Source organism: Tupaia chinensis, unplaced genomic scaffold, assembly GCF_000334495.1.
Source record: "Tupaia chinensis unplaced genomic scaffold, TupChi_1.0 Scaffold000330_1, whole genome shotgun sequence".
Classification (NCBI taxonomy): Eukaryota; Metazoa; Chordata; class Mammalia; order Scandentia; family Tupaiidae; genus Tupaia; species Tupaia belangeri.
Window position 1 is genome coordinate 972,420 of NW_006159824.1, and position 14,562 is coordinate 986,981.

Sequence of the window (14,562 nt, forward strand, 5' to 3'; positions counted from 1 at the left end):
CGCTCCCACCCCGCCCCCCCGGCCCGCTACCCCCCCCGCTCCATGGAACAATCCATCCCGCCCGCCCCCGTCGCGAAATGGCGTCGCCCTCCCATACCTCAGGCCGCTCACCCCTGAAGGAAAGTGGACCTGCCCATCCGCAGTTTGCCAAGTGCCCGGCTTGTGCGGCAAAATGGACCCGCCCGCCCGGCGCCGGGTGGGCTCCTGGTGCCTCACGCGGCCGCTCCTCGGGGTTAGGCTCAGTCCTGGCCGTCAAGAAAACCAGCACACTGAACGGCCGGTTTCTCCCCCGACCCACATTTCAACCACGACGAAGCGACTGGATCTGAGGACCTAGGGACCCCCGCCTCCCGCGAGTGGTACCGTCAGAATCCTTCGGAGGGCCCGGTGCGCGAGCCCTCCCCCCGGCAGTGAGGCAACCGGACCTGCCGGCTCTGGGCCACGCTGTGGCGACCACCTCTCCCTCCTTCCCATACTAGGTCGCGACCTCGTTTCGCCACGCAGCGCCGGGGCTCCGCGCACGGAACCGCCTCGGGTCGAGGCCTTGTAACGAACTTGACAGGGACGGCCCTATCCGGGCTGCCCTTGCCCTCTCCATCGACCCTGGTGGCACCGTCGGCCATGGACTTTCCCTTCGACCCCCCAGGACGGTTCCTCCCGACTTGGGGTTTCCCCCGTAAGCCTGACGGGCCTGGGGCGGTGGGACGCTCGGCTCCCCGTCACGGGGCCCTCGGAAGGGAGCGAAGGTAGCCACAATCTCTTGCAAATGCTTTTCTTACCGGGAATCCTGACTCGCAGACATGATCCTTAGAAACTAGGGCGGAGGGCCCGCCTATCGACGACTTATAGAGCGCCCGACCCCGCCCCAGCCATCGCATTGGCTTGGCCGCCCCGGCCCCGCCCGCCGACGCTCAGCAACCCGTCGTGACGTTAGTTCGTAGACGCTCCAGTACGCAGCCGCCATTGGGTAACATGAACGCCTATCAAGGTGGAGTCCCGCCCCCCGGCCTCATTGGCTAGTGGGCCCGCCTTTCTCACCGGTACGGAAGTGACACACAGGAGTCAGGCCTCGAGGCCTGGCAGCCATCTTGGGGCCCTGCACCCTTACACGTGCGGAGGCGATAGCGCCTTAGTCATGTGGCCTGGGAGGGCCTATCACACAAGGGGGGCGAGGTCTCAGCCTCCCGGGACTTCCGGGACTTCCACTTATCTTTACCTCAGCCAGTTCCCACTGGGCTGTTTTTAAGTTCTGCCCTGCAGCCAGAATGGAGCCCGCAGGTGTTCTTAGCGAGCCAGGGACGACAGAATCGGGAGCGGTATCCTAGGAGCTGGGAAGACCCCTTGGGTAGGAGTGGCGAGGAAGCTCCCTCTGGACGTAAGGACCTCTGGGGTGGCTGTCAGAATCCTGTGGCCCCTCCCTCGTCCCTTCCGTGTCCTGCCCCCCAGCTTCCCTTCCTCACATTCCTTATGTTCGCGGCTTACCTCCTCGCCTTCCTTCCTGCCCTCTGCTCCCCGGGATGGGGACTTGTTTGGGTGAGGAAGGTAGGGGGTTGTTATTGCCTGCCCCAGGGATGTAAAGCTGGCCTTTTAAGTCTCGAGACCCCAGAATGGGTAGCACTGGCTGGAAGAAACATTGCCTGAGATACAGCATGCCCAATGGTTTGAGGCCCCTTAAGGAAGACCACCACTTACGTATCTCCAAAGGATCCTTTATTGACCAGAGCAGGACTGTGGCATTTATATATATATATATAAAAAAAAGTTTGAAGATCTGGCAGGCAGTAATCCCTTTGCCCGCCCACCACCCCCAGCACTTATTTCCTGCCCCTGCATGTGAAAGTGGGCTGCTACCCACCCAGGCCACAAGGCCACACTCCCCTGCAGGCAGAGAGAGAAAGGGGCTTTTCCACTGCCACCCCCTGCCCATCAGAAATCAACAAGTATTCTCTCAAAGAAAAGAAAAATACAGAAATCAATTAAAACATTTAAATATGAAAAACCAAAGGGAAACTGGGTGGGGAGGGGCAAGAGAGGAAAGAACTGGAATTTCTTGGGAAGGGTCTCTCATGTCCCCCTGCCCATTAACGGGCTTGGGGCCTGGGGTACGAGGCTCACACAGTGAGTTTGCAGTGACACAGCTCCTTGTAGATCTGTCGACGAAGTTTGGGCATGTCCTGCTGGGTGAAGCTGAATGGCTGAGACAGGGCCAGGTGCTTGCAGTACTGGGTGTTAACAAAGCAGGCCATGAGAACCAGCTATTGAACATTTCCCCTACTTCAGGACCCAGGCTACACATTTCATCTGAGATGTGTCTCCCTCAGTCTTTCAGAAAACATCCCCATTTCATATACAAAAGGGAGCTAAGGTCCCATAGCCTGGGATTCAAAAACAGCCTGACTCAGGACCAGCAGTTAGTGTAATGCCTGTGTCGCTGGACTCCCACGTAGTCAACTGCGGTTCACATCCCGGACCCAGTGGCTTAAAACTCATGCTGAGTGCGTGTGTGTGCGTGCCCAAGATCCCGAGAGGAGAATGGAGGAGAAGGGATTGCAGCGTGGCCATCCCCCCAGGGGGTGATTTCTCGCTTTCTCTGTCTCTCTCAGTCTGGCGAGCGTACACGCCCTATAGCAAAAACCTCTCCACAAAAACAAAACAAAAAAACAGCCTGACTCTAAAGCTAGAGCTGTGGCTCATAGAAGAAATACCTAGTTTAAGAGGGAGACAACATACTGGCGGGGTGGAGGGTGGTGGTGGATCATGAGGCAGCTCTATCAGAGCCAGAGATCAAGGACCAGAGTCCCAGTCCTGATGTGGGATGGAGAACTCTGGAGAGGAATAATGAAATCAGGGCTTCTGCATCCTAACACTACTCTGTTTCCTGCCCTACAACTGGCCATGAGTCAAATGAGGGATGCAGAACCTCCTCCCAACACTTTAACCCCCCTGACTCCAAAATAGAGGAGGCAGCCCCATCACCTGCTTACCTGCAACACAAAGGCGCCACAATCACTGTCATTATTCTGCCTGGCCACATTCTAGAGAACAGAAAAAGGTGGGCCCTTCACCTGGAGACTTCCAAGAGTTTAATTTCTGTCCCCTACCACTATTCCCACCACCACTCCATATCCTCCCTCTGGAAACTCACCATTTTGAAGTAACCTTTCCAGCCCTGGTGGAAATCCAGTCGGTCTTTCTTTACCGCCTCTGCCTGTAAATACTTGGCAATATGCTATGTGGACGTGGAAAAAGAGAAAGTGACAACTTAAGTTCCCCAACTGATCCCAGGGTATAGTGGTGGCTGATACTACGCCCAGGTTGCTCCTCAGGGACCCAAAGCCCACCCTTAGGTGGATCTCCCCACATTCTGCCCATCTTCCCCCAACCCCCTCAAACCTTAGGGCAGCGGCGGTTTAGGGTACGCTGCGAGTCAAAATAGGTGATAGTGCGTCGCCTCACATCAACAGAGATGAGGGACCAATGCACCTCCAGGTGGATGGGGATTAATAGCAACTCCTTATTGAAGATGTCCACCTAAGGAAACAGCAGCAGAGGTCAGGACACCCCAAAGATCCTGCCTATTGCCATGACAGTTCTAAAAAGGAACAGAAGAGCAGGCAAGAGAGCCAAGTGGGAGAACACAGGCCTAGGCCCTGGGCTGTGAGACAAGGATCAGCACCTGCATGTTTAGATTCTCGATGGTAAAGGAGGAAGGCTACACAAAAGAGGTAGTGTCAGAACACTAACTCCAGAGCCCATGATGGGCCAGGCGTTTTTCACACATTAAAAGAAGAAATGCTTAGTACTAAGAACCCAGGGGCTCAGGATCCTAGAGCCAGACTGCCAGGCTTCAAATCTAGCTCCTCCATTTCCTGGCCCATGACCATGGACCAGTTATACACCAACACTGTATATCTCAATTCCCTTATTTGAAAGAAGGCAAAGTAAGAGTTACCACGTGTCATCTATTTGTTATAAGAACTAAACTAATTAATATCCATGATACACTTAGAACAATGCATGGTACAGTCAATACTCCATCATTTAATGCTCACAACAATCCTACCAGAAAGTTCTTATGTTAAATGTAACAAATGAGGAAACTGTAGCTTGGAAAAGTCAAGTAACTTGCTCAAGGTCATAGTAGTAGAAAATTGCAGGACCAGCAATTAGCGTAATGGCTTTATCGCTGAACTCCCATGTAGTTGACCGCAGTTCAAGTCCTGGACCCAGTGGCTTAAATTTGCGCTGGGCACGTGTGCATGCGTGCCCAAGATCCCGAGAGGAGAATAGAGGAGAAGGGATTGCGGTATGTCCATGTCCCCTTGGGGGTGATTTCTTGCTTTCTGTCTCCGGCGAGCACAGCGCCCTATAGCAAAAAAAAAAAAAAAACAACAACTCTCCAAAAAAAAAAAGAAGTAGAAAATTGCAGAGGTAGAATTTAAACTCAGATATACAGGGGCCAGCAGGTGGCATTGTGGTTAAGGCACTGGACTCCTACATGGTCAACTGCAATTCAAGTCCTGGACCCAGCAGCTTGGAAAGCTTGCTGGGTACAAGTACATGAATGTTTAAAATCCCAAAAAGGGAGAGAGATGAAATGAGCATGCCCTGTGGGAGGGGAGGGTATTTTCTTGCTTTCTAACAATTAAAAAAAAGAAATATTGGGGACCAGCAGTCAGTGTAATGGCTATGTCGCTGGACTCCCATGTAGTTGACCACAGTTCGAGTCCCAGACCCGGTGGCTTAAACTCACGCCGGGCGCGTGCGCACGTGTGCCCAAGATCCTGAGGGGTAAAGGGATTGTGGTCATATCCTGTAGGGGGTGATTTCTTGCTTTCTGTCTGTCTGTCTGTCTCTGTCTTTCTGGCGAGTGCAACATGCCCTATAGCAAAAACCTCTCAAAAAAAAAGAGAAGAAAAGAAAATGTTGGAGCCAGGGGCCTGCCCTATAGCCTGGTGGTTAAAGGAGCCAGACCCCACATGGCTGACTACAGTTTGAATCTCAGCCCAGTACCTTGGAGGGGGGGGAACGACTGGGTGGGGCGGCTTATTTTCTCTCTCTCCCTGGTGAATGCATGTGCCCTACAGCAAATTTTTTAAAAATAAAAATGTTTTTTAAGAAAGAAAAACACACCAGGCACGTGTGTACGCATGCCTAAAATCCCAACATGACAGAGGACAGAGAGAGAGAGAGAAAAGGACTGTGGTGTGACCATGTCCCCATTGGGAAGAGGTGCTTTCTCCTCTGGCCAAGTGCACATGCCGTCTACAATTAAAAGAAAACAAAATCCTAAAGCTAAAGTCCTATTTCATTGCAGAAATTCCCTGGTCTTTGAACTGGAAGGCAGGGAAACCACAGGAGAACACTCTGCTCCTCTCCCAATTTTTCCTCATTACCTAAGATACTAAGGACCCAGACATCATTCTCCAGTCCTATCTTCTCTTCGTTTCCTATGCCAATGTATCAGAAAGTCCTACTGGCTCTACTCATAAAACTTATCCTAGAGAAACTTCCTCTCTCATTATCACTCTGGCCCAAGTTTCTTGCCTGGACACCTGTGTTCCTCTCCTAGTCTGCCTGCTTCCACTCTCACCTCTCAGTCTATCATCAAACAGGAGTTTAGGGGAACCAGCAGTTGGCATAATGGCTATGTTGCTGGACTCCCATGTAGTTGACCACAGTTCGAGTCCCAGACCTGGTGGCTTAAACTCACGCCGAGTGTGTGTGTGCGTGTGCGTGTGCCCAAGATCCTGAGGGGAAAAGGGATTGTGGCCATATCCCATAGGGGGTGATTTCTTGCTGTCTGTCTGTCTCTGTCTTTCTGGCGAGTGCACACGCTCTATAGCAAAAGCCTCTCAAAACAAAACCAAAACCAAAAAATAGGAGTTTAAAATATAAGACCAACACGTGGTATGGTGATTAAGGCACTGGACACTCCCACATGGCTAACCTCAGTTTGAGTCCCAGACCTGGTGGCTTGCTTTCTCATGTTCCCTCTCCCTCCCCTCTGTTTCTCTCTGGTCAAATTAAAATAAAAATGAATGAATAAAGGAATCAGCAGTTAGCGTAATGGCTATGTCACTGGACTCCTATGTAGTCAACAGTGGTTCGAGTCCTGACCCGGTGGCATAAACTCATGCTGGGCGCATGTGCGTGCGTGCTCAAGATCCCAAGAGGAGAATGGAGGAGAAGGGATTGCGGGGTGGCCAACCCCCTGGGGGGTGATTTCTCCTTTTCTCTCTGTCTTCCTGGCAAGTATACGCGCCCTATAGCAAAAACCTCTCAAAAAAAAAAAAAAAAAAAAAGAATAAATAAAATTAAATAATTCTTAAAAATACAAGTCTGGGACCAACAGATGGCATAATGGCTAGGTTGCTGGAATCCCATGTATATGACTGCAATTTGAGTCCCAGACCCAGTGGCTTAAACTCACGCCGGGCGCGGGCGTGTGTGTGTGCGCCCAAGATCCCAAGAGGAAAATGGAGGAGAACCCTGGAGGGTGATTTCTCGCTTTCTGTCTCTGTCTTTCTGGCAAGCACACATGCCCTATAGCAAAAGTCTCTCCCCCCACAAAGAAAACCAAGGCATTGGTGGGATGGCAGTGGTGTGGTGGTTAAGGCAGCTGGACTCCCACATGGCTGACTGTGGTTCAAGTCCCAGACCTGGCAGCTTGCTTTCTCACTTTCCTTTTCTGTCTCTCAACTTCAAAACAAAACAAAACAAAAAAACATGACAATGAATAAAATTAAATAATTCTTAAAAACAAAAACAAAAACAGAAAAATACCACAAGGCACTGGGACAAACAGATAGCGTAATGGTTACGTTATTGACTCCCATGTAGTTAACCACAGTTCAAGTCCCAGACCCAGTGACTTAAAACTCATACCTGGCACATGTGCATTCATGCCCCAAATCACGAGAGAATGAAGAAGGGATTGCAGCATGACCAGTCCCCCTAGGAGGTAATTGTTCACCTTCTCTCTGGTGAGCACACATGCCCTATAGCAAAAACCTCTCTCAAAAAACACAAGGGGGGGGGGGGCAGCATGTGGCATGGTGGTTAGAAACTGGAGTCCTACACATCTGACCACGTTTCGAGTCCCAGACTTGATAGCTTAGAAATCATACCAGGTTTGTGTGTATGCTAAGAATCGCAGGTGAACAGAGAAGAAGGGACTGCAGTGTGGCTATTTCCCCATAGAGAGTTTTTTCTCATTTTTCCTTTCTCTGCCTCTCTCTAGTGAGCACATGCACCCTATTGCATAAACCTAAAAATAAATTAATTAATGGGGCTGGCAGGTGCCATGATGGGGTGCTGGACTCCCACATGGCCAACCATGGTTCAAATCCTAGACCTGGCAGCTTGCTTTCTCACTTTCCCTTTCTCTCTCTCTCTCTCTGGCTTTGGTAAAATTAAAAACATAAATAATATTAACAAATAAAATGAATAAATAAATACATCTTTAAAAAATGAAACACACACACATAGTACTTGGGCCAGCCCTGTAACCTAGTGGTTAAGGTGAGCCAGATCCCACACGGCTGATCATGGTTCAAGTCCTCACTCCAGCAGCTTAATAATCGTGCTAGGCCTCTGTGTATGCATGTTCCAAATCACAACAGGATGGAGAAGTGAAGGAAAAGGGATTGCCGAGTGATTGTACCCCACTACTGGGTGCTTTCTCCTCCCTATTTCTCTGGTGAGTACACATACCCGCTGGCAATTAAGGAAAAAACAAACAAAATATGAGGTACTCCCTAGCCTACTTAAAACTCCAGTGGCTTCTCAGTACACTCATAATAAAACCTACTCCTTGGAACTAGCAGATGGCATAACAGTTATGTCACTGGACTCCCACAGGGCCAACTGTGGTTCGAGTCCCAGACCCAGCAGCTTGAAACTCACACCAAATACATGTGTGTGCATGCCTAAGAGGAGAAGGGACTGCATCATGGCCATCCCCTGCCCCCCGGGGAGGATGTCTCACTTTCTGTCTCTCTGTCTCTGTCTCTTCAGCAAGCACACTCACCCCATAGTAGCAAACATCTCTCTCTAAAAAAAAAATAAAAAAAAAAAAAACCCTATTACTCAAGCTATCCTACATGTCTCTCATACTACCCTCTGTCCAAATTCTGTATCATTCTTTGCTCACCCTGCTCCAACCACAAAGGACACCCACCCAGACCCTCTGTTCTTCATCCATGTTCTTCTTCACTGTGGGTCTCACGTTTTTGTTGTTCCCTTTGTCTAGAACACCTTTCCCCAAAATCTGCACATGGTTAGCTCTTTGTCATTCAGTTATTTATATATATTTTTTAAAGATGCATTTAATTTTGCGGCCAACAGGAGGCATGGTGGTTAAGGGTGCTAGACTCCCACAAGGCTGACATGGTTTGAGTCCCTGAGTCCAGACCTGGTGGCTTGCTTTCTCACTTTTCCTCTCTCTCACTCTGTCCCTCTTTGATCAAATTTAAATTAATTAATTAAGTTAAATAAAATAATTATTTTTTAAAAATATTTTATTTATCATTATAATCATCATTATCTTTAATTTACTATAGGGCACATGCACTCACCAGAGAGACAGTGATGAGATATGAGAAAGTAAGCTGCCAGGTCTGGGACTTGAACCACGGTTGGCTATAAGGGAATCCAGTGCCCCAACCACAACATCATCTGCTGCCTTCTGTCATTCAAGTTTTATTATGAGACAGCTTCCCAGACCACCCAAGCTAAAATTCTCAAGTCTCATCCTACTACTCCATAAGTCCATCTCATACTACTCCATTTTAATCTGTTCAGAGCACTTATCATTAGCTGACATTTAACTTGTTTATTCTCACTCCATAAGGTCAAGAAGTTTTCCTTATTTAATACTCCCTTAGTGCCTACAACAGTGCGTGGCTCACAACAGACATTCAATATTTGAAAGAATGAATGGGGAGTGGGCTCATAGAAAACAACTCTAATTCTCCAGAGGCAAGGCATTACACATGTAGATGTGAACTCATAACTCACGTTTTTGGTCCACCTTTTCACCCCATCATAACCCTTGGTACGGAGTTTATCATAGAAGAAACTGTTGAAGAAATGCACCTGTGCCAATGACACAAAAGAGCTGGATGGAATTAAAAGACCTCGGACCCTCTCACTCAGTCTTCCTTCCCCTCTCTCCAATCCATTCCATTTCAATATGGCTGTAAAGACTGGTTTCAATAATCCTTGCTCCAATTCACTGACAGTTTAAAAAAAAAAAAAAGTACTGGGCCAACTTTGTGGCCCTATGGTTAAGGCAGCTGGATCTCACATAGCTGACTGTGGTTTGAAACTGGCCCCTGTGGCCTGAAAATACACCAGGTACATGTGCATGTGTACCCAAAGATCCCAACAGGATGGAGAAAGGAGTGCAGCATCACCACGCCCGACTGAGGGGATGCTTTTTCCCTCTCCCTTTCTTTCTGGTCAATGCATGTGTCCTTTATTAGGGGAGAAGGTTATTTTTAACTGTATCCTATAGGCAGAAAGAGAAATTGACAGATTCAGAGATGAGATTATAGACTTAAAATGAATAGATTGTCATCTACCACCTCTCCCACAGAAATGGTGTCCCTCATTATGTATTATAAAATGGAGAAGTGAAAGGGACTGAAAAAGCTACTTAGAACTACAGAAGTCCCTCTGTGGACTGAAGTTGCTGGCTGAGCCTACCTTTTCAGGGACCGTGTCCATGACCAGGTCTCCATACATGTTCATCACCTGGGGAGAAGATGGGAGGCAACTTGCCATGGAGGGTGCAGCATGGGTACAGGGCTCCCCCATGCAGAGGGCCCCAGACACCCTGCTCCCTGAATCCCCTCTTGGGCCTGTTTCTCTACCCCTTCTCACCTGGTCATTGAGCCAATTCTGTCCATACAAGGTCCCCAAGTCATCCATGGTCAGCACATGCCGCTTATAGGCCACTCGGAAGCCCCTCACCATGGCATTGCCTGGCATCCGCTGGTATGACTGGATCAGCTGCAGCACCAGGCCTTTCCTGAGTAGCCAAGAATGGAGTCACACAAAGACGACGGGGGGAGAATGACTGAGGCACAAAGAAATACCCTACTACTGCCTAGAATAAGAATATAGGGGCCAGCAGGTGGCGTGGTGATTAAGGAGCTGGATTCCCACTTGGCTGACCACAGTTCAAGTCCTGGACTCGGTGCCTTGCTTTTTAACATTCTCTCTCTGTTCAAATTAAAATAATGATGATGATGATGATGATTTAAATTAAATAGGGGACAGCAGGTGGCATGGCAGTTAAGGCACTAGACACTCCCATGTGGCTGACCACAGTTTGAGTTCCATACCTGGTAGCTTGCTTTCTTACTTTCCCTCTCTTTCTCTGGTCAAATTAAAATAAGTGAATGAATAAATAAAATTAAATAAGTAATTGTTTTTTAAAATTAATTAATTAAATAACTTTTTAAAAAAGAGATTCTAAACTGACCCTGCCCTTTTGTTTTTTAGGTCAAGGGTCCTCAAGGACCTGTGAAGGCCCACTTCACAGAAAGAGGCACACCAATATGTAAGTACTACTTCAGAGTCCCAGACAAAGACCCACCCTCCTAGTCAGTTTACAGGGACTTGGCACCTCACCTGTATATTCCTCCCCTTTGGTTCAAGAGCTCCCTCCTCCCCAAATACATCCCTATGGGAGAAGAGGCAGCAGCATTCTCTCCCCATTTCCCAAGTCCCAGCCCTCCTTTACAAGGGGTCTGTCTTTAAAGTCTCACCTTGAAGGTGTGGAGAACTCCTGCTGGAAAATGTCCTCTAATTTCTCTACCACCTCATCAGTACTGAGAGGGATAAGGCTGCCATAAGTCTGAAGGAATTCATCCAAGATGCCTGAATGGAGGAGGGAGAGAGAGGACTGGGGTAAGCCTCCAGACCTGGACCCAGAATCCGGCTAAGGGGAAGAGAATAGGTCCTCTCGTGCTCCTTACTCTGCACGCAGGTCACATGCTCCTCCCGCAGCGGGCTGTGCTGGCCAGGTTTCTCCCCAGGCCGTTCTGCATCTTCTGGAGTAACCAAATCTGAACCCTGAAAGAGTTCCTGGGCCACATGGTCCCCGATGCTGCACACATTGCTGATGAGGATGCTGGCATCAGGGGGTGCCAGGCTGCGTTCCCCTTCTGACCCGGGTGGTCCCCCAAAGCCGTTGGGCAGAGCACAAGCGAGGAGGCCTATGAGGCAGGGAGAAGAGGATGGAAATGAGAAGTTGGCCCAGAAGAAAGGACAACAGGAGGATTCATTGATGCATACAAATGAGAAGATCAGTATAAACCTTAACAAATGGAGACTGCAAAGTATAAGATAAGGACGTATGAGAAGTTCTAAAGGGACAGAGAAGAGTTCTACTTACAAACTGAAGAGAAACAAGTACAGATTAGGATTCACAGAGATGTAAGTTTCGGGGCTCCATACCTATGCCTAACATAGTAACAGCATGTGGTAAAGGCTCAATAAACACTTAAATATTTAATAAAATTAGTCTGAAATTATTGGCTGGAGTTCTACAAAAGGGAAACATTACGAGCAAATATGCTGCACCCAACTATCCAGGTGACATACTCTTCTACTATATAACATTCCTTCCCAGCATTACAGGAGTATAAAGAGTTCATGGAAAATGTACTATGAAAAAACTACATGAGGATTTCAAAACTTTTTCTGACCAAAACAGTTGTATTTTATTTACTATTTTTTTAAATAATTATTTTATTTAACTTTACTTTCCAGTTTTGATCAGAGAGAGATTCAGAGAAAAAGAGAAAAGAAAACTAAGAAAGTAAGCCACCAGGTCTGGGACTAACCACGGTCAGCCATGTGAGCGTCCAGTGCCTCTAACCACCATGCTACCTGTCAGCTTCCTGTTATCATTATTTTTAATTTGCTACAGGGCACACACACTCACCAGAGAGAGAAAGCAAGCAAGCCACCAGGCCTGAGACTCAAACCGTGGTCGGCCATGTGGGAGTACAGTATCTTTTTTTTTGAGAGGTTTTCGCTATAGAGTGCGTGCGCACGCCAGACAGACAGACAGAGACATAGGAAGCGAGAAATCACCCCCCAGGGGGGATGGCCACGTCATAATCCCTTTTCCTCCATTCTCCTCTCGGGATCTTGGGCACGCACGCACACGCGCCCAGCGTGAGTTTAAGTCGCTGGGTCTGGGACTCGAACCGCAGTTGACTACGTGGGAGTCCAGCGACATAGCCATTACGCTAACTGCTGGTCCCTGGGAGTACAATATCTTAACCACCAAGCCATCTGCTGGCCCCAATGGTTCTATTTTAATTCCATTTTCCTATAGATTCTTTGTGCCAGCTGGTGGGATATTGCTTAAAGTGGCTAGATTCTACATGGCCAACTGTGCAGTTCAAGTGCTGGATCTGGTGGCTTGGAAACTATGCCAGGCGCATGTGTACATACCCAAAATCCCCAAAGGAAAGATGGAGAAGGGATAGCGGAGTGCTTTCCCACTCCCCACAGCACCTCCTACATCCACCCATGCTCTCTGGCAAACAAATTAAAAAAGGATGGTGTCCTCTGGAGATGTACAAACAGGGGCTCTTATCCTGAGGCTGAAGAGGAGAGACTGCAAGTGGAAAAGACAGTCCAATTTTTCTAAACCATGGCTCCCCGTTTTCGTGTGTGCCTCCAAAACCACAGAGCACTAACCTAAAGATTCTGTCTCCCAGGTTTACTGACTGCTCAAAGTAGAGCTTAATAAAGTCATCCACAGTTATTCTGGACCCCCTCACTTGCCATTCTACTTTCCCGAGGCCCAGTTTTCCTCACAGGAAGACGCTCCTAGTGCTCCAGGTTCTCAGCCCTCCCCACCCTCTTCCCCTTTCCCACCTTACCCGAGTCAGGGTCCAGAGGAGACTTTGGAGTCCACCTTAGTCCATCTTCCTCCATGGGGGGCCCAGAGGAAACTGGAGGTGACCCTCTCACCCCATCTTCAGCCATGAGAGCACCTAGCAGACCCAGCCGGGGTGGGGGTGGTCCCCGGGGAGAGTCAAAACGACAACAGGGAGATGGCACCTGTGGTGTCACACCCCCTTCCTGGGGTGAAAGATGGTTCTTGGGGTGTGCCAGGCTCCGCCGCCGGCCTCGGTGGCGCCCCCAAAGCTTCCAGTGGAATGTCAGCGAGGTGCTTTTTGAATAGAGCAGCATCCGGAAAGCTCTCATAGCTCTGCGGCGGCGCTGTGAGCAGGCTTTTCGATGAGGAGGGCGGGGAGGGCGAGGCCGCTGGGAGGCTCCCAGTTGACCCCATCTTGGGGGCAGCCTCCAACCTGCCACTTCCTCCTCATCATCTTCATCTTCCTCCTCTTCCTCTTCTTCCTCCTCTTCACTAGCTGAAGCATCAAAAGAGGGCCGAGGGACAGGGAGGCGTCTGGCTGGCACTGTGGTCCCTGACCCAGGATCTGGCCCAAACCCTCCACCTGATTTGAGTCGGGGTTTGGGAGGTGGGGGCCAACGAAGACGTTCCCGCCTGGGGCTTGAGTAAGCTGGGGCTATGCCGGGTCCCGGAGGCTCAGGCCCCCAAGACCCGGTCCCTTGTATAGTCTCTTTCATTTTCCAGTACCCTGTAAAACAAAGGTAGGAGTATAAGAATCCAAACATCCTACCTCTCAGATCCTGCCTTTCTTTCTCATCATGGCTTCTCTGGATTCAAATGCAAATAAATAAAGGGAAAAAAAAAAAAAAACAAGATGTTTAACTTCAGATTTTCTTAGTTAACATGGTTCATAAGGGATCCTTTAGAATCTGAGTTACCATGGATCTATCCCTGCTCGGATACCAGCAAGAAAATGGCTAACCAGCAGGCCTCAGAGACACTAGTTCTCAGATCCCCAGGTCAAACCCAGTATCTTCAGGCTCTACTTCTCTATTTTAATACCACTAGGGCTGTCTTTTGGGAGCCTAATAAGAGGAGGTTTTTTTGGTGAGTAAGTGCCTAAGGAGAACACAACTTTCTCTGAGAAATTGTGGCCTAGAGTGAGCAGACAGTTCTTTATCAATGGAATGGAATGAATGGAGGTATGTAGGCAGGTTGCGATCTTCTTAGGTGGGAATGGGGATGCCGGGGATATGAGTCGGAACAGAGTCTGGTGAAAGGGGAGATTTTGGAGAAAACTGAAAGAAAACTGAATTGGTGCTTAGGCAGCCAAATGAAGGCACTGGAAAATATCTGAGTCGCGCGAGCCAGGTTGGCACAGCCCCCTCTCCTGCCCCACCCGAGGACCAGAATGCATCCCAGGACCGATATGGTCTCAGAAGCTCGGACCGCTCGACGCACAAGGGCCTTTTAAGAAGCCCCTTCAAGAGCTTCTTGACCTGGGTTAGGTGGGAGCTTGACCCAAGAATGTGAGCGGCCACAGCAGGACTGCAGTGAGTAAAGGGAAGGGGGCGTCCTCACCCGGAGCAGGGAAGCCGGACGGACGGGCCCGAGGGCAGGCGTCTCCGGCCTCAGCCTTCTCGGTTCATCTCTCCAGCGACGGCGGCCGCCCC

At 49.2% G+C, this 14,562-nt stretch overlaps 2 protein-coding genes across 5 annotated transcripts in view; both read right to left on the bottom strand.

Moving 5' to 3' along the window:
* EIF4A1 (eukaryotic translation initiation factor 4A1) overlaps positions 1-881 on the bottom strand; it is a 5,230-nt gene extending 4,349 nt beyond the window's left edge. Inside the window, exon 1 of one of the 2 annotated variants that reach the window (XM_006151790.3) lies at positions 780-881. In XM_006151790.3, coding sequence (XP_006151852.1) covers positions 780-802 — 23 coding nt within the window. In that variant the 5' untranslated portion in view covers positions 803-881. Of the gene's footprint in view, positions 1-111; positions 153-779 lie in introns of those variants that run through there. The other variant, XM_014589066.2, reaches the window with a different exon arrangement.
* An 807-nt stretch (positions 882-1,688) lies between these two features.
* On the bottom strand, positions 1,689-14,562 carry SENP3 (SUMO specific peptidase 3). Of its 3 annotated transcripts, XM_006151791.3 has the most exons (11): positions 14,471-14,562; positions 12,912-13,637; positions 10,989-11,228; positions 10,779-10,890; positions 9,889-10,036; positions 9,712-9,759; positions 9,022-9,099; positions 3,394-3,531; positions 3,146-3,229; positions 2,985-3,035; positions 1,689-2,222 (listed from the first exon to the last, which is right to left on the bottom strand). In XM_006151791.3, exons 2-11 carry the CDS (start codon positions 13,624-13,626, stop codon positions 2,112-2,114), a joined length of 1,725 nt encoding a protein of 574 aa, XP_006151853.1. In that variant the 5' UTR covers positions 13,627-13,637; positions 14,471-14,562; the 3' UTR covers positions 1,689-2,111. The 3 variants fall into 3 exon arrangements, with proteins under 3 accessions (XP_006151853.1, XP_027628952.1, XP_006151854.1); XM_027773151.1 differs by lacking the exon at positions 9,712-9,759; XM_006151792.3 differs by lacking the exon at positions 9,022-9,099.

Bases quoted from the DNA above. Each gene is read 5' to 3' on its own strand.
- SENP3 (XM_006151791.3), bottom strand. From the start codon at position 13,626: ATGAAAGAGACTATACAAGGGACCGGGTCTTGGGGGCCTGAGCCTCCG. The intron at 9,100-9,711 runs GTAGGCTCAGCC...TCATTGGCACAG, and splicing joins TGGACACGGTCCCTGAAAAG to GTGCATTTCTTCAACAGTTT. The intron at 3,532-9,021 runs GTGAGTTATGAG...CTGTTTCCTTAG, and splicing joins TGAAAAGGTGGACCAAAAAC to GTGGACATCTTCAATAAGGA.